This window comes from Elgaria multicarinata, chromosome 3 (genome assembly GCF_023053635.1).
Source record: "Elgaria multicarinata webbii isolate HBS135686 ecotype San Diego chromosome 3, rElgMul1.1.pri, whole genome shotgun sequence".
In the NCBI taxonomy this organism is placed as follows: domain Eukaryota; kingdom Metazoa; phylum Chordata; class Lepidosauria; order Squamata; family Anguidae; genus Elgaria; species Elgaria multicarinata.
Genome location: NC_086173.1, coordinates 52,475,229 through 52,498,589, shown reverse-complemented (window position 1 = coordinate 52,498,589; position 23,361 = coordinate 52,475,229). Strand labels below are relative to the sequence as shown.

The window sequence follows — 23,361 nt, the reverse complement described above, 5'->3', positions numbered from 1 at the left end:
TAGGACTTGAGCGTTGTTTAGGAAAGGTTGGAGAACCTCTGGGTTTGACTGTTTTGGATTAGACCAGCAGGAGAAGCAGAGGCATCTCACAGGTCCACTATGACCAGCAGACAACTTTGTTTTGCTGTGGGTCCTTTGCAGGGCCCTTCTTGCAGGAGGCCATTGAATTCGTGCTGCACAGATCACAGGGAAGTGAGATATTCAGTTGGGTGAGTTATTGCCAATACCCCTAGTTTCACTTTGTTCTTTCCATGTTCCTACCCATCCACCTGCAGTCGGAGATGCTGCTCCAGCACCAGTCCAACCCATGCCTTGTCAACAAGGCAAAGAAAACCCCCCTGGACCTGGCCTGCGAGTTTGGGAGGCTGAAGGTAAGCAGAAGGGTCGGTGGCCAACTAGGGTGATCACTTACGCACCGCTCAAAAAGAGGACAAAAGAGGGCATCAAATTGCATTACATTTGCATGCGCTGATTTATATGCATAGATGCAAATTTAGAGAAAATTAATATAATTTAAATAGAAATGCATCTCCTTCTAGTGGGGAAAACAGTGACTTAAGTGACCTGTGTGCCTGCTCAGTCTGCTGTCCAGGAGCTGTTGATGGGCAGTTTGAAAGCCCGGCTCTTTCTTGTGATGGTTCTTTTATCTTTAAACAAGACTTGGACTGGACAGCCCTTTGAATTGAGGATGCCTTTCAGCAGTGGAGTGTCCTCTGTCAGGAAGGACACCCGGCCACACTACTGAACCTGCAACTACGCCATTCAGAGCATACAGGACAATGATAGGCCCCGTTCAAATTCACCTACATTGACGTGGTTACTACTGCCCTTACGCTGCAGGAGGGCCAGCACCACTATCAACGACAATCTTTTTCAACCTTGTCTCGTCCCATGGAACTTTCCTGAGGGCTGCTGGCGTGGAAACCTTCCATGTGATTGGGAGGGTGGGACAGGACTGTAAATTCTTCAACTGTCCCTAGAAGCCCAATCCCTCCCCCATGCCAAAAAGCGGTTTCCTGTGGCAACCAGATTGCTACAAGTGCACACGAATGGACCAAAGATACCCTGGAGGGCCTCGCCATGATTCTGGGACATCACACAGCCCCCAGGAGTCTCCATTTCCACTGCAGTTGCGGCAGAGCAGCAAACAGGACTTTCTCCACCACTCCCATCAGAAGCCAGACAGTGCCTGAGCCCCGATAATCCGCCCAGGCTGCAAAGGCCAGAACCAAAGCCAGCTGGGAGAGCAGGCCTGGGATTCCAACCTGGCCAGGCTGGAAGCTGGCGGAGGATTCCTGACTCCGGTATTCAGGACAGGTGCAGAGGCTGCTTGGAAGGAATTCCTGGGGGTGGGAAGCTTCCCCCTGAGCTCCTAAGGGAGAACAGCAAATAAATGTGCACTGGGGGAATAGCGTTATAAGGGTTTGCACCAAAAGGGAGGCGATGGAATGGCAACAATCTATTCTCATCCCCAAGGCAGGGGGTGGCTTGAATGTCCATTTTTATAATAAAAAAGCTATAGATAGCAGGATAAATCTAGAATCACTGTGTTGCAAAACAACACTCCCCGGGCCTCTGGGTACAGACTGTACTTTGTGTAGGTGTGTATGTGCTTCCTGCGGGTGAGGTCAGTTCAAATCCAAAGCCTCTCAGGGGAGGGAAAAGGGTCCTTGAAGGAGAAACTATTTTCCACGACCCTGACCTTTCCCAGTTATCTGCCCCGAGCCCTACCATTGTACCCTTTCTGTAGCCCCTTTGGGCAGAAGGAGCTGGAAGGAATGCAAGACTTGCAGCAGAGAGACTGAAGGGACTAGGCAGGTGCTGTCTGGAAAAAGAGAGAACTGAGAGGATGGCGATAAGCAGGATGACCCTATTCCGAAATGCACAGGAATTCCGCCCCTTTAAGTGTTTTGAAGCAAGGCAGATGTACAGCTGGTGTCGTGTCCCACCTCCCTACATTCTCTACTATGCTGGAATGGAAGGAGTGGCTCCTCCACAGTGCTGATCCTCTTCTTCGGAGGTGTTAAAGAGACAGAAACCTTGGGTTGGATCCAGACTTAGGCCTGTGTAAGTGGGCTGGGAGAAACAGGCTTGCCCTTCACCTCTTTCCCATGGCCTCTCCAGTCCCCCCCCCCCACTTTCGCAAATGCCATACAGAGGTCAGAGAGCCCTATTGATCCATTGCTGACCTCTGTCCTCGGGCCCCCATTAAAATTCCAGGCCAGCATTCTGGGCAGTTGGCTGGGTCTAGCTGCCATATTAATTTCCCGCAGTGCTCCAGACATTGTAGCCTCACTCAGGAGGATTGTGGGAAATTAAAATGCAGCTAGACTCAAGACATCTGGTGCTGCTTATAGCATTGCTCGGAGCACTGCTACCTCCTGCCACCAAGGAAGTGCAAGAGGGTTCACTAGCAGAGGACAGACACCAATAGAGGTCACTTAGACAAGCCTGCCCCCTCCTGTTGCAAAAAATAAACCTGGAACTGGCCCTGCTCCATTGATCACAGTGGGAGTTACTTCCGAGTAATCATGTATAAGACTATCACCATCGTCATTCTAGGAGAAGGTCAAAGACAGAATGGGCATGAGCAGAATGGCTTCTGGGGTGGTACTGACCATTTGACACTTGGGAACAAAGGAAGCTGTCTTATACCAGACCAGGCCATTGGTCCATCTAGCCCAGTATTGTCAGCTCTGATTGGCAGTGGCTCTCAAGCAGAGACGGGTCTGTCCCATTACCTGCTGCCTCATCCTTTTTTAACTGGAGATGCTGGGGATTGACCTTCAGATCTTCTGCAAGCAAAGCAGGAACTCTGTCACTGAACTATGGTTCTTCCTCTATTCTATTTCTTCTGTAGAATAGGGCAGAATAGCCAATAGTGCAACATTCACCCTGCAGTGTATGCTTTTTAAAAAAAATACTACCAAACCTCTGCCTCCCTCTTTTCTTCTCATTACCCCCATCGCCTTCTTGTCCACTTTAGGTGGCCCAGCTGCTTTTGAACAGTCACATGTGCGTGGCTCTGCTTGAGGGACAATCCAAAGACACAAGTGACCCCAACTACACCACTCCTCTACACTTGGCAGCCAAGAATGGGCACAAGGAGATAATCAGGTAACTTCTCTGGGCGATTCCAACCCCCCGGCCTCATTCACTAGTCCAGATGTCGTGAGTTACAGGCCTTTTAATATAGGGCCAAACTTTGGGCCAATATTTGTTTGTAGGGGAATAAACGAGGGGGTGAAACTGCCTTCCCTCTTGCATTTTCAGGGGTGGGTGCAAATGTCTTCACCCTCAGAACATCATAAGGGGCAAACAAAATGGTGGCTAAAGAGCTTGGAGGAGTGCTAATGAGTTCACACACACATTAAAATGTCCCCTATCCCTAAAACTCACTAAAAATGTCCCAATTTTTGTGGCCTGCAAATTGGGCAGCAAAACTGGAAGGCTCATTTTGTCCCAGGAGATTACATACTTATCTTTCTAAATAGCTGTTGTTTACTCTTGCAATTAACTACAGCAGTAAATGACTCCGCTTCTGTTTCAAACTTGCTCTATAGAAGGAATTAAACTACTGCATTTCCTCTGAGCTCTAGCCCCTTGATTGGTGAAAAGTAGCAGCTATTTCATATCCCCATGCATTAAAGGAACACAGAGAATGCTGCCTTTACAAAACATATTTCTCCCCACAAGGATAAAACTAGTCACAATTTACTCTATTCCTGAATCATCTCCACTCTCTCTCAGATCTCCCGGGTGGGAGGGGGGGGCAATTAAGGTTGCTTTCCTATGCATGTTTAGGAGCAGGAGAAGTCCTACAGCTCCCAGGAAATCCCAGCCATGGGTGGCTGGGGAATGCTGGGAGTTGTAAGACTTTTTGTCTGTCTTCTGGATCTTTCACTAGTAGAAATTATGTCCACCAAATTACCACTGGTCTTCTAGTGAAATCCTTACAGCGGTATGTAGTTACTTAACACATTATATTAAACTACGGGGCAAATATACCCACACTGTGCTTCTACCATTCAGTCCCTTTTTGCAGCACAAATAACTCCCCCATTTATTTCTTATGCCTGGCTGCCCTTCTCTTTTTCCTCCCTGTCCTCTCTATTGCCATATAATAGGCATCAAGATTTTGGAATTCAGGCCTGCATAATTTGACTGCTGGTGCTCATTGCTTAAATATTCCTGCCCGCACAGGCAACTGCTGAAAGCTGGAATTGAGATCAACAAACAGACGAAGACAGGAACCGCCTTGCATGAAGCAGCGCTGTACGGAAAGACGGAGGTGGTGCTCCTGCTGCTGCAAGTGAGACTAAAAGTAACACTATAGTCAAGGTCAGGGAGGGTTGCTTGGTGACCAAAGGGTTTCTGCCTTACAGAGGCTGCAGGCCTCAGAGCTCATGCACCAGTCTTAAAATCTCTTCACTGGCTGCCAATTAGTTTCCGGGCAAAGTATAAAGTGTTGGTTATCACCTTTAAAGCCCTACATGGTTTGGGTCCAGGCTACCTGCGGGATCGCCTTCTCCCATTCAATCCGTCCCACACACTCAGGTCCTCTGGGAAGAATTTACTCCAGCCAACAAAAACAAGGCTGACAACTATTACCCAGAGAACCTTTTCTTCTGCCGCTCCCAGTTTGTGGAATGGCTTGCCGGGAGAGATTCGTCAATTTAACAGTCTTCCAGAATTTAAGAAAGCCATAAAGACTGATCTCTTCCTGCAGGCCTACCCAGTTGAATTTTAAGATGCCTTTTTTAATGGTGTGCTGCTTTTAATGGCGCACTGGTTTTAAACGTTTGAATTAGTTGTATGTATTTTATGGTGTTTTTATTTGTGTTGTACCCCGCCTCGATCCAGAGGGAGAGGCAGGTAACAAATAAATAAATAAATAAATAAATTATTATCATCATCATGCGGAAATAGGGTGGCTACTTACGAATCACCAAAAAAGAGGAAATGTATTGCCTAAAAAGAGGATAAAAAAGAGCAATGATCTGCGTAAAATTTGCATAGATGCAACAGTTCTGATGAGCTTCTTTATCTTTAAAGTGGAATTAGATTGTGGCAGTTCTCTATAAAAGCGGACACCTGTCACCAGCCAGGCCCTTGGAAGTAACAAAGAGCTGGGGTAGGGGGATTCCACACAACCCCTGATCACACGTGTAAGCACGTGAGAGGGGGTCACAAGCATGCCCCCGTGACAATGCACACACCATGTGAGGAAGCCTAGAACAATTCCTCCACTTGTGGAAGAGCCTTCGGACGTTAGTCCATGCATTTTACCCTTTCGCAAGGCTGCCAAATATGCAGCCAGAGGGGAACATGACCAAGCATGCACACCACTGGGGGCACGGCTAGCCAGAGCGACCCTAAAACACCCCCCTCCGTCCCCATGAAGTAACTGTAAACAATGTTATAAAACAGAAATAGGAAACTGCTGTTTTAAAAATGATTTTTTTAGCACTGTACCTTAGTGTGCTGCCCTTATTCACCTTGACAATATCCTGTGCCTGTTTGGTGCATTCTCTTCCCCTTATTGTTTTATTATGATTTTATTAGAATGTAAGCCTATGCGGCAGGGTCTTGCTATTTTATTGTTTTACTCTGTACAGCACCATGTACACTGATGGCGCTAAATAAATAAATAATAATAATAATAATAATAATAATAAGCTAAGGTGGAGAGTATGTGCCAAGCCCAAGGCCTCTAATGGGTTTTAAATAGCCACTAACCTAAAATTGTGAGAAAGCTGCTCCAGGGCCCACCCTATCAGGAAGCAGACTGAGGTGCCCACATCAGGCGGCAGAGCAGGAGAGGAGTGGCTAATTGCACTGCTCCCCACCCCGGCCAGGAGGGCCCACCACTGTTTCCGTCAGCAGTCGTTGTTCTTGCTGTCAAGGGTTGTGGTGTAGGAGGTAGCCATGAATCTCTAACCACTGCCTAGCATTGGCTGGAGCTGAGCCCAGTGTTTGCATTGTGAAACAAGAACACTTCCCTCAAAGAGGGCTTCCCTGACGAGGCCTGCTATTAACTTTGTCTCTGTGGGTAGGGTGGCATTGATGTTAACATCCGCAACACCTACAACCAGACAGCCCTGGACATTGTCAACCAGTTCACCACCTCGCATGCCAGCAAGGACATCAAACAACTACTACGAGGTGAGCAGGCCAAAAAGTAGTCCCAATAGCAGGTAGTGGTGGCAGGGGGCGAACAGGGTGGCTACAACAAACATGGATGTTCATTAGTGGGGCGTAGGATGAATTAAGTGCACAGGGAGTAACGTTGTCCTCTTCCTCCTCTTCTTCTTGCTGATTTTCCTCCCCCTGTCTTGCCTCCTCTGTCCCCCTCTTCTCTCTTTCATCTTCCCTTTGTCTTCAGAGGCATCAGGAATCCTGAAGGTCCGAGCTTTGAAGGATTTTTGGAACCTCCACGACCCAACTGCTCTCAACATCCGGGCCGGAGATGTCATCACGGTGAGAGATTGGCGGAAGCCATATAAGCTCCTAGGTGGTCATAAGCGCTCCACATGCAGCACGCCTTCCTCAGCCTCGCTTTCCTGTTAGCCTTGTGCAATCCCAGATACGGAGCCCAGATGGGACTGCAGTGGCCAGGAACGCCCCCACCCCCACCCCAGGCAACAAAATGTAGCTTTGGTTTATGTGAGCAGGAATATCATATCCACAATACAGGGGTGGGTGGGAAGCCCACTATTGTAATCAGACCTGGGTAGGCTCTGTGCCTGGTTGTGGGCAAGAGGTTAAAGAAGGATGCATATACAATAGAAATGATTTGCTATGGATTAGAAAGGTCAGTGCAGCATCTGAACAAAGCTCTCTGTGTGCGCCACATGGTTCTGCAGAAAAAGTGCATAATATAAACCAGGGGTGGGGAACCAATTCCAACCCTCCCCTGTTCCCTGTATAGCTCCCCCCTGCCTCTACCCCCCCCTCACTATTTGGTTGTTTCCTGACTTTCCTGCAGGGTCTTTTTTCACCATTCTGAAAAGTTGGAATGCCTCTCCTTAGGCTGCATTACTGGCAGTAAGAGCTTTAAACTACCATATACTTGTATTTTGAGGGTTTGGCTATACACCCTTGGCCTTCAGCCCCTGAGAGCTCCTCCAAAACTGAATTTGGCCTCAGGGTGAAAGAGGGCCAAGTTCCCCACCCTGGATGTAATTTCTAAATGCAGGCATTGAATTTAGCTGAGAAGTCTTTCTTTCTTTCTTTCTTTCTTTCTTTCTTTCTTTCTTTTTAAACAGCTAGTTTCTAGTTCTTATGGCTGAAAAGATATGGTTGGCCTAATTATAGTGGGTTGGATCCAGACTTCGTCATGCTTAGAGCAGATCCATGGAAACTGATGGGACTTAAGTTAGCCATGATTAACGTGTCCCATTGTTTTCAATGGATCTATCCTTTATAGCGTTCAAAGCACTTCAAGTACGTTAACTTGGTTAGCATCCCTACAGCAGTCCTGTAAGCTGTGGGCTACTGTTTTTATCCCCATGTTGCCAGGGTGAGAAAAATCTTGAGTTACTAAGGCCACCTAGCAAATTCATGGCAGAAGGAAGTGGGTTGGACTTCTTCATTCATGGCTCAGCCACATAGCCACTAGGCTCTTAAAAAACCACCAATCCTGCTTTTGTCGTGGAGGGTAAACTTAATGACTCCTGTGGTTCCTTTCAAATGTCTGATTCTACAGTCCTGTCTTGTCCCATTGGTGATGGGAACTATCCTGTCTTGTCAGGTCCTGGAGCAGCATGCAGATGGACGCTGGAAGGGCCATATCCATGACTCTCAGAAGGGCACAGACCGCGTGGGCTACTTCCCTCCATCCATCGTCGAAGTCATCAGCAAGCGGACAGGTTGGCTGGAGACCCAACTGGGGAGCGTTGTGGGAGACCAAATTTGTGATTACAGGGTGGGGAAGAAGGGTAGGAACTTCTGCGATTCCATTTCGCAGTAAAACCCATTTGCCCAGTGCCGCCTTCTCGCTGCAACAAGAATTCCTGTTCCCATAATTTACTCCTCCTCCTCCTCCTCCTCCTCCTCCTCCCAACAGCTCAAGACAACAGCCTCCCTGCCTGTGGTTGCTATTTTCACATGAGCAAAGACAAACAGCATCAGGCCCTTCGGCATTATGATGATTGACATTGAAGGGCCCTTTTTTGTCCCCCAATATTGTTCACGCACACTCTTTGTACAAGAGTCGGCACTTCCCCTTTTCACCTCAAGAAAGATCATGTCCAGTTAATTCATAAAAGGACATCATAGGGTTCCTTTCTGCTCTGTTTTGGGGAGAGGATGATATGGGAGATCTCTCCAAGAAAGGAGTGATGGTGTGTTTGCATTCGAGTTTATCCAGGGACAAAGTCAGACCACCGTTTATCAAATGGAAACACATACTGAAGTGTGTATACAGCTGTACTAAGAGACAGCCAGCTGCAGGGTCCACCCATGTAATTTCTGATTGGATGCAAATTATGTAATTATTTTCAGTCTATAGGTAGATACTACAATTGCCCAATTTCTCCATGTAGTTGTATACCCACTGCAGTAAGTAAATCACTTGTTCATTAAGACAGAATCATTTGTTCTGTCTTAAGACACCTGAAGTTGGAGACAGTTCAGGTAGTTTAAGAGACATGCTTGTTTTAGATGGCATTTTCTTTTCCCCTCAGTATGCATTCATGCATGCACACATCCTTCTTTTGTACTATGGGCACCTCTGGCCAAACAGGTTTTGCAGGTTTTTTTAAAAAATGCAAAACCCTGCAAAGCTTGCACACTGGCAGTGAAAGTGGGATTAATAGACACATCATAAACTCTGGTTATGCTTTCAAATCACCTTCAACTCTCTGAATGTTCTCCTGCCATAAGTAATTGGGAATGATGAAACTAAAAAATTGGGTAGAGCTCTGGAGGAATCCTATAAGAGAAGCCCTTTCATAAGGAGGACTCCTCTGATGTAGGCTAGAGAAAGGTCCAGTGAAAGACAGAAAAAAGGAATTCTGCATTAGCCCCATTGGCTCTTTTGCTACTGTCCATGGTTGGCTCCTGAGAAATTCCTTGTAGGAATCACTCTGAAAAAGCCTGTGCAATGAATAAGCGTCCCACCTTCTGTCCTTCTGACTCAGAGGCGTGAAAGCTACTTGTGGCCCTCCAGAGGCTTTGGCCTACAACTCCCATCCACCCCAGCCAGCAGAGCCAATAGCGAGAGACTATGGGAGCTGTAAGCCAAAACACCCAGAGAGGCACGAGTTGCCCACCCCACTTTGAATACTTTAAACCCACCAGCAACATTGTCTCTCCGTGGACCCACACATGCTCCAGGGGCAGCAGCTAAGCAGCCCCCAGTCCCAGGAGTGTCCCCATATACTCCAGTCTTGCACCGTGCTCCTGGCTGCTGTTAGCAGAGGAGGCCAGCGACATAGGCGCACCCCGCTCCCACCCCACCCCACCCCACCCCACCCCACCTTCCCACGCGCTGTGTTCTGACCCGCATGTTTTGTCTCTACATGCAGGCCTGACTCTTCCCCGCATGGTGCCCTTACACCCGTGCCAGAGCCTTGCCAAGGGCCAGCAGGTTGCCACTGCCGCCACCCCTCCTGGTGGGCTGCAGCCACACACAGACGCCTCTCCGCCTGTTTTGCCGCAGGCATCCCTCGGCCTCCCCGCCGCCTGCAGCCACCTCGCCCTGACCAGGACAGCCCCAGTAGCTGAGAGCCCAGGTCAGGGGCACTGCTGGGCTGGGCTGGGCCGGGCTGGACAGACTCTCCCTCCCTTCATGCTGCCTGGGAGAGGAAGAGGAGAGAAGCAGCCGATGGGGAGGGATCTGGTTTCAGAGAGCTGTAGGTGGATCAGCTCCTCTTCTTCCTCCTCCTCCTCCTCTTCCTCCTCACACATTTATACCCTGAGCATCAACCTTTGAAACCATGTTCTCTCGCAGACCCCCTTGCTCTTGATCTGTATCCCCCTTTTGCGTCAGTGCTATAGCACAGAGAACATTGGCCAATAGGCTCCTGCTCCCCCCTGCATGCAGACCTCTCACAGTATGCACAGGGTGATCTCCGCCACCCACACAGCGCACCTCCATACATGCTCACTCTTGCCCTTCCCCGTTACCTATCCGCTGTTATTGCACCGGCAAAACACGCCTGGGGACACTCCCAACCCTTCCTGTACTCACCTGCCACTGATAAGCCCCACCAAAAGCACACTTGGTTCATCCAGGCAATCCCTTCCCTTTGCATATAAACCTTAGGGAGAGACATTTTGGCACATCGGAGCGTACCTGCCGCAGATATACATCCTCAGCCAAAATGCATGCCAGACCCTGCAAGACTGACATCTTTGCCACAGGTATAACCTCCCTCAGTGCCGACGTTGAGAACCACTCCAGGCTCCACAAAAAGTACACCCCACCGCATGCCGTCCCACCTGCTCCCTAGCTGTCACTGTGTCCCTTCCTTCCCCCTTTCCCTCTGTCCGATCTGGCGTGAGATGGACCTTCTGCCTTGATGCTTCTGTGAAAGCGGAGCAATTCCCAGCCTGATTCATTGGGGCTGGGGGGAGGTGGGATCACCATCACTGCATGTCCCTGCAGGGAAGAAGTCATGGAGCGGCATTCCTTGGCAGCCAGGGGAGCCTACCCAGGTGCTCTGTGGCAAAGCCTGCAGGAAAACCCAAGGCCTCTGGAGCAGAGGCCATGATAGGCTGCTACTACCAGCAGACGCCTCCCACGCTGAACTTGGCCCGCTTGCCTAGTTGTCCCTGGGCAACAGGACAGCCTTCTTCCCCACCCCCACCCCACCCCACTCCACCCACCCCATCTGCAGCCCCCATGCTGAAATTTCTCCTCTCCTTCTAAACAGCAGGCGACCGGAACAGCGTGGGCAGCGAGGGCAGCATTGGCAGCATCAGGAGTGCTGGCAGCGGGCAGAGTACTGAAGGCACCAATGGGCAAACCACTGGAATCCTCATTGAGAATGCGAAGGTAAGTGGTGTGGGTGGGGTGGGGGGCTATGCTATTTGCCTAAAAACTTCCCCCCATGCTCTTTCTGCTCCCCACCCCCAAACGCACGCCATGTCACGATCTCCTCCCAGTCGGCCAATGCTTCCTCTAAGTTCTTAACACCGTGAATCTGCCTGAAGATCAGCCCTCCCTAACATGGTGCCCTCCAGATGTTTTGGACATCAACACCCATCAGCCCCAGACTGCATGGCTGATGGTTCAAGAATCCTGGGAGTTGTAGACCAAAACACCTGGAGGACCCAAGGCTGGGGCAGGCTGTGGTAGATAGATGGTGTTCATATATGGAAATGCAAAGGTTGTTAGAAATAACGTACCTTTCAGTGCTCAACTAGATGAGAGGTGGGAGAAAGATTAAGCTGCAATCGCTTCACTGACGCTGTGTGCAAAACGCTGAGCGTGCAGGAAAGCTACATTGTCCTATTTATGACCCAGCCTTTGCTCCTGTTTACGCAGCCACTTTCGCCTGGTGGTGAGGATCTGCAGCAGCACCTCCTGGGTTCGAATTCTCACAATGGACAAACAAATCCCATGCAAGGTAAGAGGAGAGACTGGGTTGCCCCTTGCAAGGGCAATTCAGAGGAATTTTTAATTTCTACATTATTTACACATGAAATTGGATATTCTGTTTTATTGTGATTTTCTCCGCCACCCGGCCCCAAACTATTGTGTACTCGCCCTTGAGAAAGGGCGGGATAGAAATTAAACAAACTAACTAAAGCCTGCGGTTCACCTTTGGCTTACCTATGAAACTCCTCCACGGCACAAATCAGAAAGAGCCGCCGCAGCCTTTGTTCATTTCCATCCGTATGGCTGGTTTGCAGCTCCCAGACAAGCCCCATTGAGACAAACGAAGGTTGTGTGGGCAGCAGGGGCTCCCTGGGTGATTGTGCCCTGGGTGACTGCTTCCACCCAAAGCTCTGGGGCCTGCTCTGACTCTGCTCTGACCCCTTGCAGGGACCCTGGCGCACCAGAACCTCTCCAACTGCAACGCCAGCGACAGGATCTTCTCCCATCAGTATATACGCCCAGAACAACTCCTGGAGGGGAAGGTACTAGAATTGAGTGTTGTACGTATGTCTGAGGCTGGGAAACTGGAACCACCCTTGAAGGGCCTATGTTTGCATTTCTCCCACTGGCATGATGATATGGGAGGATGCAACAGGGGTGAGATATGTGGAGTCACGCACTCCATCGCTGTCTCTGGAAGCGATTGCGGGGATGTATAAGCCCTTCCCACTCCCTCTCGTGCCACGCCACCACTTTCACAAAGGTCTCTCCTCCCCAGGATGCTGAAGCCATTTACAACTGGCTGTGTGAATTCCAGCTGGAGTGCTACACAGCCAACTTCCTGAATGCAGGCTACGATGTGCCTACAATCAGCCGTATGACTCCGGAGGTAAGGCAGGAAAGCCAGGGTGGGTGCGTGCTGAGCAAAATGGAGGGGAGCAAGCCTTTTGGTTTCCCGGCCATCATACATTCATCATCACTTAGAGCTTGGGAGAACTCGCCTCTCCCTTCCCAGGAGCAGACCATGCGCTGCATATAGTTTCCAAGCTCCTCATTCTAGGCCAAGTGTCAGGCATATGCGAACCGCCCAGAGAGCTCCGGCTATTGGGCGGTATAGAAATGTAATAAATAAATAAATAAATAAATAAATATGCCTGGGAGTAGATTAACAGGTTTAATTAACATATTAAACCTGTGCCACTTTTTCCCCCTCCCCAGGATCTCACAGCCATTGGAGTGACCAAGCCAGGCCACAGGAAGAAAATTTCTACGGAGATTGGACAGCTCAGCATTGCTGAATGGCTCCCAAGTTACATCCCTGTGAGTGTGCAGAGCAGGGTGTGCCCCAGGGCTTATATATTTGGCGGGAGGCTACAGAAAGGTTTATGGGGTTCTTAAGCAAACAGCAAACAGCTGTGTGGCTCCAAAATATAGCTCACATGGCCACAGTGTTAGATGTGGAAGAGTTGAATTTAAGCCCAGTTCTCCTTGCTGTGTCACCTTGACCAAGTCTCTGACCCTGTTCAGACAACATGCTAAACAATGGTGGTTAAGTGTTTTGAGCTAAACTTTATTTATTTATTACATTTTTATACTGCCCATCCGCCAAAGCTCTCTGGGCAGTGCACAATGAAAAACCATAAAATATAACAAGTATAAAGTTAAAACATTAAAAAGGCAATATAAAAAGGCATGTTGTGTGAACCATGACTTAGGCCATAGCTAGACCTAAGGTTTATCCCTGGATCGTGCAGGGGTCAAACCTGTTCATCTAGGTGACACACAGGGGATCCAGTGCTCAGGCAGGGGCGAACCCTGGATGATCCCAGGATAAACCTTAGGTCTAGCTGTGGCCTTAGTGTGTCGTGTGAACCATTCCTAACCATGGTGGCTACATAACCATGGTTTAAACATGCTCACTAACCACTTGCTGCAAAAGGGTTAGTGGCCTAACCATGGCTTAGTGTGTTGTCTGAACAGGCCCAAAGTTTCCCTTCCTCAGGTACCCATCTGAAAAATGGAGCTGATAGTAATCTACTACAGAGGGTTGTTGTGGACTATACTTCAAATGTTTTTAAAGCTCTATGTAAGACCATTATTATTATAGACATCATCATCAATAGAATGTCACATGCTACGTCTTGCTAACAGGACCACTGCCCAGGCTTTCCCCACCCATTCCAAATTGCATGAGCAGGAGCAGCTAGAGCATGTCACAATAATAGCTCTGACACTCACTGCCAGAGATGATTCTTCATCGTCTTCATCTTCCTCCTCCTCCTCCCCATTATGACATTTCTGTTATGTCTGGCCCGTCTACAATGAGCTCAGGGCACCAAACGTAGCTTTCCCCCCATTTTACCCACAGAATGATCCTGTGAAGTAGATTCAGCTGAGAGGTAGTGGGTAGCCCAAGATGCTTGTTGACTGAAATGGGATTTAAATTTGGGACTTTGGGATACTTTAAGTGGCTGTTGTAAGTTGTGGATTGGATCCAACCCTCATATGAGCCGAATCATAGAATAGTAGAGTTGGAAGGGACCTATAAAGCCATTGAGTCCAACCCCCTGCTCAATGTAGGAATCCACCTTAAAGCATACATGACAGATGGTTGTCCAGCTGCCTCTTCAATGCCTCTAGAGTGGGAGAGCCCACAACCTCCCTAGGTAACTGGTTCCATTGTCGTACTGCTCTAACATTCAGGAAGTTTTTCCTGATGTCCAGCCAGAATCTGGCTTCCTGTAACTTCAGCCCATTATTCCACTTATGCAACAGGATTTCCCCATCCTCTCGTCCTCCCAGCAAATCTGCTTTGGAAAGTCCCCCAACCAATCATCCAGAGCAGATTTGGGGCAGGGCGGGGCTGTGGGGAAGAGGAAATTTTTGTTTAGCCAATGACTCATGTCTGCTGGTGGATCAACACCCCTGGATGCAATCCTCTGCAGGTGATTGGTGGCATTTATAAACCAATTCTTTCTGCCTATGGATGCTCTGACCTGTGTCCCTTCCAAGACCTACTCAAATAATTTTCTAGCTCAGGGGTGGGGAAGCTCAGCCCCAAGGACCAAATCCAGACCCCTTTCTCCTAGTCTCAACCCTTTCCCTACAACCATTAAGAGTTTGGTGATCTCTCAGCTTTTGTGCAGTATTTGCCTCCATTTGAAAAGGTTGAAATACCTCTCCTAAGGCTTTAGTGACTGGCAGCAAGAGCTTTATGCCAGGTATCTTTCATTCTGGCACCTTTCTATTTTGATTTTTTTAAAAAGTATTATCTTAGCCCAAAAAAAAACCTGAAAAGAAAATAGGTTTAAGGAAACTGATTAGAAACAATATATCAAATTCTGGTGTAAGTATGCCTGTTGAAATAAAATTGTGTCCATAGAAAATATATTTATTTAATCATAAAGCAAATATGTACACTTAAGATATGAACAGAATGGTCCACAAACATACAACAAACATAGATTCCAAACCTGTTTCGACCCACAAGGTCTTCATCAAGAATTTTATACAGATTTTTTTTAAAAATGCAAATTTTTAAAAATAATAATTTATGCCCCAGGTACAAGGATTTCCAAGTACCTATTAGTACTCCCCCCACCTTGAGCCCCAAAATTTGATCTAATAGTAATTATTTACCAAAAATTGGCTCCTATAAATCTTCAAAGATATAGCAAAAAAGATAGGGGACTATTTTGGCCATTTGCCTGTGGCTCGGTGGCCCCTTCCTCCAAAATGGAACGTGGCCCTTGGCCTGACAGAAGATCGCTACCCCTGTTCTAAGCTCTTCCAGGCACCACAGACGTGGATAGCAGCAACAGAAGGATTCACTTCTAAGAGCTCATCACTGTTGTGCTCTTTTCTAGGATGACCTGATGGAGTGGCTGAGTGCCATCGGGCTGCCCCAATACCACAAGAAGCTGGTGAGCAACGGCTACGACTCCATCAGCATCGTGACTGACCTGACCTGGGAGGACTTGCAGGAGATCGGCGTCAACAAGCTTGGTGAGGAGAAAGGAGGGGAGACAACCAGGCCACAGGGGCGCTGGGGATGTCTGGCTTTCTGCCCGCTCCTTTCGAACATGACATGCCAGGGGCTGTGACTGGGGGTAAACGACATCCGTATGATATTCTGCTTCATATAATAGTCTCCCTTGCATCTCAGCTCAGCAGCCAAGGCTCGGTTTATGAATGAGTGCCCTGATTGTGGGGTCCCTGGCCGACAACTGCTTGGCCACTGTGTGAACGGCGTGCTGGACTGGATGGACCCTTGGTCTGATCCAGCAGGGCTCTTCTTAGGTTCATATGTTCCAATGATGCTGCAGTTGAGGTGAGTCTTTGTCCAGGGATGGGTGCTTCCGGACACGTTGCTTGCCTCATTCTGAGAGTTTGTTGTCTTCTACTCCCGTTCCCCCAACCCCCCCCCCCCGCTCCCATCTTTCTTCTGACCAGAAAAAAATCTATTAAGGGTGCAGTCCTATTCAAGTTCAGACAGAGAAAAAGTCCTACAACTCCCAGTATTACTCCCTCACCCCCAACCACATGTGTATGTACTGGCAACTCAGGACAGCATTTAATGCATCTGATGAAGTGAACGGCAGTCCAAAAAAGCTTATGCTGTAATAAATGTGATAGGCTATGTTCAGACAACACAATAGTCCACGGTGGGGTAATAATCAACTCAATTGCTCAAACAACAGAATAGTCAACAGTGAGGTAGTCAACAGTTGTTTATCTAGAGGGTACTCCCCTCACAGCATGATAATAATCAACCATGGTGTGGATTAGGATCAGCGCTGAGTTGACTATTAGTCCACGCCGCGTTGAATCACTCATCCCCCACCCTCTCTCCTCCCCTCAGTCCTCCCGCTAGTATCCCATCAGCCATTGCTGCTGAAAATCTATCCTGCCAGCTGGACTAGAGCGGCAGCCACTGCTTTGACTGCTCTTGCCTCGCAACTCTGTGGCTGAAGTAATAACCAATGGTGGCTGAGGAAATGACCAACGGTGCCCTCCACGCAACACGACAACCAATAGTGGTTCAAATAGCCAACTCTGTATGGCATTGGTTATCTGCATGGGTTATTTCAGACAAATAACCAACCGTTGGTTAAAAACAACTTCTTCTACCCAACATGATAACCCATGGAGGGTTAAATAACCAACTGTCAACTATTTAAACCACCATTGGTTATTGTGTTGTCTGAACCCAGTCTTAGTTGCTTTATTGTTTTTGCTGCAACAAACAAATGTGGCTACCCCTCTAGAAAACGTTTTCGCTGTGGGACATTCTCCTACATTTCCAGCTCATGGGCTGCACGTCTTTCATTAATCTCTGCCAGCCCTCTCACACCCCTCTCACAATATGGCTTCAGTGATTGGAAATAGTGAAATTAATCACCCCCAAATTAGTGTTATCTGGACCTGCACATGAGGAGGAAGTCTAACTTGTGAAGTGTTTGCATCCTAAAGACATAAGAACCTAAGAAGAGCCCTGATGCTGGATCAGACCAAGGGTCTATCTAGTCCAGCACTCTGTTCACAAAGGGGCCAACCAGCCATTGGACAGGGATGAACAAGCAGGACATGGTGCAACAGCACTCTCCCACCCATGTTCCCCAGCAACTGGTGCACATGGCAAGCCGATTGGCACTAAGATACTGTATGTTCTGGTGATCACTCCCTATTAGAACCAGTGACCACTTTTTTATATATAGCCCGCACTCCCATTTTGTTTCCTCTGACAAGGGCAGCAACAACATTCCCCTTTGCTTTGCTAGGAAGGCAGCTCTAGATTTCTAGTTGGGGCTTGGAAACTGTCTTTCTCCACCGCCTGTTTCATAGAGGAATGATTGTGTGTCAGCCTCAGGGCAGCAACAACGTTTAGCTTGATCCTTCTTCCCTCCTTCTTCCCCCCACAAAAGATCAGGCTGCAGGAGCTCCAGTAGAAGAGGAGGCAGCAGGTCCCAGCGCTTCCCTGGAGCGTTTCCTTCCCACCTTCTTTCATAGTCTGATTTGATGAGGAAGGACTTTTTCCCATGTTAGCCAGCTAGGCCTCCCCGTCAACTTTAGACTGGCTCCCTGCCAAAGGCAGCCCTTACGAAGAGGGGGAGAAAGGGGGGTATCTTGCCCCCTTCTTTGGAGGCAACAATTAGTGTGGTATTTGGCTCTGAACCAAATTCCCAGGGTAATTGGATGCCTGTTTTGGCAGGGGGAAGAGAGCCCCCATCCGTGAGCATTGTCCAAAAATGCCGATTGGCTCTCTCCCCGGCCAGCCACACTTAGAAGTTATCAGGGGCACACAACCAGAGACCTACTTCAAACAGACAGTCCAGTGTCTTTCCTCCCCTGGTCCAGCCAGCCCCTCCCTCCCTCCCTCCCTCCTCCTGCAAATCCCTCTTTCCCCTGCTTCATTCAGCACTTCTCCCATTGCCTTGTCCAGAATTTCAGAAAACGTGGTCTGCAAAACAAGGAATAAATAAATCTTAAAGGTTCCAGAGAACAAGTCATTCAAAGAGATGCAGGAAAAAGATCTTATTGTGGGTCATGTATCACACACAGGTCCCTTTGGGCACTGGAAAAGGAAGACCCTGGATACAAATAAAGCTGGTCCATGATGAAGTTCTAAAAGATAAAACAAGCTGACAAGCTTGCAGTTTGCGCAATTAGTTATAAATGTAGAATTTGGGTTTCTTGATCATACTACTTTTTTTAAAAAATGATCTATTACATTTATATCCCAACTCTCCTCCAAGGAGTTCAAGGTGGTATATGTGGTGTTCTCTCTCTCTCTCTCTCTCTCTCTCTCTCTCTCTCTCTCACACACACACACACACACACACACATTTTTATCCTCATGATAGCCCTGTAGATTAGAGTAAGAGATGGCCACTTAGCCATCTTCATAGCCAAGTGGGGGTTTGAACCCGGGTCTCCCCAATCCAACTCTCTAATCCCTACACCCCACTGGCTCGCTGTGGACATGGACCTTCTGTGGTTCTCCTATTCAGTGCTATATCAGGTTAATGCCTGTATAACAAAAAGAGGTGTGAAAACAAGGAAAACCCCGTAGGGGAGTAAAAAATAGCCAAAGGCAAGGGCGGAACGAGGTAATCTTCTACAATAATATTATTAGTAAAAGTTTTATTAAAGTGCCAGGTGCCTATGCGTTTCGAACGCAGTTGCGTTCTTCCTCAGGGCTTTATAACGTTCGTGCAGACAACTGCACGAACGTTATAAAGCCCTGAGGAAGAACGCAACTGCGTTCGAAACGCATAGGCACCTGGCACTTCAATAAAACTTTTACTAATAATATTATTGTAGAAGATTACCTGGTTCTGCCCTTGCCTTTGGCTATTTTTTACTACCAAAAAGAGGGCCTGCTCCTTTCGTCTAAGGTGTATGTGACGGCCTGGATGAACGAGGGCTGGCGTGGGATGAGACAGGCGGCCATGGTCCCCCTGGCTAATGCTTTGGGATAGAGCGATAAGGCTCCCCTCCCACAATCCCTGAGCTCGGTTTTTGCTTCTCTTGTGCCACCTGCAGGCCACCAAAAGAAGATCATGCTGGCTGTCAAGAAGCTGGCGGACCTGCGCAAGAGCCTGAGCCAGGCTGACACCAGCACTCTGAGGCGCAAGATCCCTGGCGCCTTGGATATCGTCACCATAGAGGCGGTGGAGAACGGGGAGTGCCACTCTCCCCTCACCCCCAAGTTGACCACTTTCCAGGACAGCGAACTCAGCTACGAGCTCCAGACGGCCATGTCCAACAGCTGCCAGGAGACGCTGACCATCAAGAACACCCAAGGCATGTCACGAAGCCAAGAGAGCATCGGGGTCCGGTCCAGGGGCTCGGGGCACTCCCAGGAGAACATGCTGTCCCAAAGCACCACCTCCAGCCATTCGCAGGAAAGCCTGGGCAGCGGCGGCAGCAGCAGCGGGAGCAGCAGCGGCGGCGGACGCTCTTCCACCCAGCCCCGCCTCGTGGAAAACACCGCCGTCCCCCAGGGTCGGCCCGGCCTGGATAGCTATGGGAAATTCATTCCCCAGCTCAGCAGTCCAGACGGCGTCAACTGCTATTCGAACAGTTGCACAGGAAGCCCCCTGAGGGAGAGGAATCTGCCCGAGGGCATGGATCAGTACCAAAGGCCCAGCGCTATGAAAGGGGACTTCCTTCCCCAGCCGGCTCCACTGGAGGCGCCAAGCCCAGCGCCGGCCACATCTCCCTGCACTTCCCCCCACATGGCCAGCAGGGGGACAGCCCCATATGTCTTCATGTACCCCCACGTGTCACTGAAGTCCCAGCCATCTCCCCCTCCTGTGCCTCAGCAGGCTAAGGCCCCAGCTCACTTCTCCGCCCAGAGGAGCCTCCTGCAGTCAACAGCCCAGAAAGCCTTCTCCTACCTCCATTCCCACTGCGGCCCCACGGAGCTGCCCCATGGGCCCCCAAGGCCTGGGGCCGAGCCACACGGCGGCGAGGTCTTCAAGCACAAAAAGCGCTCACACAGCTTGAACCGCTACGCCCTGTCCGACGGGGAGACGGAAGAGGAGGAGCTGCCTCCCAGTAGCTCGGTGGGCTCGTACGCCACCCTCACCAGGCGGCCGGGGCGGAGCCAGGTGCCGCGGATGCAGCCGCCATCGGACGCTAAGGTCTTGCGCAGTCAGTCCTTTGCCATCCGGGCCAGGAGGAAAGGTCCGCCGCCCCCGCCGCCCAAGCGCCTCAGCTCTGTCTCCAGCGCTCAGGCTGTCGATGCGGAGTACGAGCAGGGCCTAGTGGTGCAGAAAGGGCCCTCGCCAGCCCAGGAGGGAGGAGATCACGCTCTCGATCAGGGGGGCCCTGTGAGAAACGCGCCAGCCACGCTTGACGGGCCTCTCCCCAACGGGAGCCCAGCCCGGCCGCTCCAGTCCTCAACGTCCTCAGGTTCGGCTCAGGGTGGGGCCAGCAGAACCTGCTCACGCAACTCCGTTCCAGGAGGGGAGCCCAGCAGCGCCGAAGCCGCAAGCGGCAGGAGCCATGCCTTCGAAAGCAACCTCCCCAGGAGACGAACGTTTAGCGAATCTGCGGTCACCATGACGGAGGCCTTGCGGCACGGCCACGAGGACGTCCGATCAGACACGGAGGACGAGGCGCCGAGCGGGCGGGACGACGGGACCAAGTCCCCTTGCTCTTCCCAGAACAGCTCCAGCGAGTGCATTCCCTTTGCAGAAGAAGGCAACCTGACCATCAAGCAGCGGCCCAAGCCTGTTGGGCAGCTCAAGGCCGACGCCCCCGCGCCAGACTCGGACTCCCCCCAAGCTCAGCCCAGTGGGGAAGAGCAACCGGGGCTCCCAGCCCAAGAGAGCTCTGCCTTGGAGTTCAATCTGACAGAATCCGACACAGTCAAAAGGAGGCCCAGGTGCAAAGAGCGGGAGCCCCTCCAGAAGGTGCTGAAAGCCTTTGGGGTGGCGGCGCCCCCCGGCCCAGCCGCGACAGCCCCGGCCCCACAATACGCCCAGGCGCAGACAGTAAGCATCAGTGGGCCTTCGCTGCACGTGCTGGAGCCGCCACTGCCCGCTGGGGATGCTTTGGAGGACAACAGCATGGAGTTCCAGATCGCAGAGATAGAGAAAAGCATCCTGTCTCTGGAGAGGGGGATCAAGAAGCCGCCAGTCTCTTTGAAACCAGCCAACCCAGTACCACTGCAGATGGAGAGGCACGGGGGATTGGTCCAGCAGAAGACGGCAGCTACAGCGACTGGTAGGCAATGGGCAAAGCTGCAGGCTGTGTCGCTTGGCTGGGAGACTAGCGGTTGCCTGTGGGCAAGCAGAGAAGTGGCAGAATTTGGCCTCTTTGCTGGAGTCGGAAACATTCTAAGTCTCCCCCCCTCAAAGGGCAAAAGGTGCCGGCGTGCTGGCCTTGAGCCCACCTTTCTGGCAGGGACGGGAGGGAGGGAGGCCATGCAAGGCTATTCCAGACGCTCCCCGTGCAGCCCATTAGAGCTGGGAAAGAACTGGGTGAGCGCCGCTTTGAGTGCCTTCAGGTGGGTGGAAGAGCGATGCAGGTCGACAGACGGGGAGATCGGACTGGGTTGGCAGGCCACAGCAGGGAGGGTGGGGAGATGATGCAGGAAGGGCTTTTGCAAGGGCCGCTCTGGTCTCCCTCTGAGGGAGAGAAAGAGAACAGACGGCTTTTCCAGCCCCAGCAGGGCAGGAGACTGTGAAGGCGAAAGGGGCCAGGGCAAAACTTAGGAGAGGATTTAGGTTACTGCCTTAGGAGAGGATTTTCATCCCGCACGAATGGGGAGAACTGCACAAAAGCTGGGGAGCCGGACAACTGGTGGTCGAGGGAAAGGGGGAGGGGCCAGGGGAAGAGGGTGTGGCCAGAGGGTGAATTCTGGAGGACCACATGTGGCCCACGAGCCTGAGGTTCAAAACCCCTGCTGTAGAGAAATGCAAAAATAAGAGAAGGGCCTCCCCTAACTCTTCCTTCCACAGCCTGCAGACAAATGGCCTTGACCCTCCCTTAATCCATGGGATGGGGCTGCATCCGTAGCCTGGCAGGGGCCACTGTACTCCCAAGTGAGCTGTGGGAATCCGAGACAGACTTTGTGATTTCTCTCTTGGGGAATGGGGAAGAGGCCTACGATGTCGAAGGCAGGGAAGCCTGCCGTTACAGGCCGGTGGCATGTTGGGGAAGCTGTGCTCGCCTCACTCTATGGGACACGTTGCAGACTGGCCAGCATCAGGCAGGACACTGAGCCCCGATCTCTCCTTTCAGACCCGCTGGCCAAGCACACGTCCGTCGCTTCGACCAAGCTGGTATTTTCTGGACCAAAGACCATCTACCAACAAGTCCTCCAGAACTCCCGCAACACAGTTGCCCCCTGGGCCACGGCAGAGACGGGGCCAGAGGCGACAGGCCCCTACGCCGTGAAGCTAGGGCTAGGCAGCAAGCCGGCCTTGAGCTTTGGGGTGCCCCTTTCAATGAGGCCCCTGAACACATCTGCAGACACGATCCTGGCGCAGCACAGACTGGAGCAAACCAACTCGTCTTTGGCGTCCACCCTGGAGGCTGCCGAGAAGAAAATCACTGCTGAGGAAGCTGACAGGTGAGGTATCGCTTGGGCATGAAGAGAGGGATGTGCCGGCGCCTCAAGCCTCCGGTATCTGCCCCCAAATGGCTCCGAAGATGTAGGCATCTTTGGTGCAGAGGGCACATGGGTGCATTCGTCATGGAGAGCACCCATATATAGGCCAAACCCATTTGCCCCGGTCCAGCTATGGTCCACGTGCAAGCAGGCGTCCGTGCTGGGTGGGGAACTGACTGGGCAAAGGCCTGTCGCTCAGTGGCACAGCGGACCCAGGGCTTGCAAGAAAGCAGCACCAGCACGTGTTTTTATTAGCAGGGATGCTGATGTCATCCGCCCACCCCCACCCCCACCCCTTAGAAATCCCTGTTCCCTCCAAGCTTAAACTTGCAACCCTCTCAGTAGCTAGCTGCAAGGAAGGGAACTTTCCCAGCGTCAACGCCTTGTCCCCCTGTTGTAACGCAAAGCCTTTTGGGGCGGCTTGAATGGGCAATTCAGCCATTTGCTTTACAAAAGACCTGCTCCTAGCAGATCACCGCCGCTAGAATGGCTTTGTTGCTATGGATCCACACCGCTGCCTGCCGTTGTGGACCGCTGTAACGAGCGCTCGCACTTCGGAATTCATCCCCCTGCCGCTGGTGTTGCTCCGGCCATTTCTTTATGCCCCCCCCCCGCCCTCGCCACAGCTCAGGGGCGGCTTCTACCATCGTTTGGCTTTGATCTAAACGACAACAAAACTCACTAAAAA

The 23,361-nt window shown here is 50.7% G+C and overlaps 1 protein-coding gene across 5 annotated transcripts in view; it reads left to right on the top strand.

The window, feature by feature from the left end:
• Positions 1 to 23,361, top strand: part of CASKIN2 (CASK interacting protein 2) — a 110,147-nt gene that overhangs the window by 82,175 nt on the left and 4,611 nt on the right. For 2 of the 5 annotated variants that reach the window (XM_063120275.1, XM_063120278.1), the window contains 15 exons: positions 276 to 371; positions 2,987 to 3,117; positions 4,204 to 4,312; positions 6,057 to 6,165; positions 6,386 to 6,480; positions 7,754 to 7,871; positions 9,531 to 9,737; positions 10,881 to 11,002; positions 11,495 to 11,576; positions 11,996 to 12,090; positions 12,327 to 12,437; positions 12,767 to 12,868; positions 15,415 to 15,553; positions 19,094 to 21,283; positions 22,304 to 22,634. In XM_063120275.1, coding sequence (XP_062976345.1) covers positions 276 to 371; positions 2,987 to 3,117; positions 4,204 to 4,312; positions 6,057 to 6,165; positions 6,386 to 6,480; positions 7,754 to 7,871; positions 9,531 to 9,737; positions 10,881 to 11,002; positions 11,495 to 11,576; positions 11,996 to 12,090; positions 12,327 to 12,437; positions 12,767 to 12,868; positions 15,415 to 15,553; positions 19,094 to 21,283; positions 22,304 to 22,634 — 4,037 coding nt within the window. Of the gene's footprint in view, positions 1 to 275; positions 372 to 2,986; positions 3,118 to 4,203; positions 4,313 to 6,056; positions 6,166 to 6,385; positions 6,481 to 7,753; positions 7,872 to 9,530; positions 9,738 to 10,880; positions 11,003 to 11,494; positions 11,577 to 11,995; positions 12,091 to 12,326; positions 12,438 to 12,766; positions 12,869 to 15,414; positions 15,554 to 19,093; positions 21,284 to 22,303; positions 22,635 to 23,361 lie in introns of those variants that run through there. The other 3 variants (XM_063120276.1, XM_063120279.1, XM_063120280.1) reach the window with 3 other exon arrangements.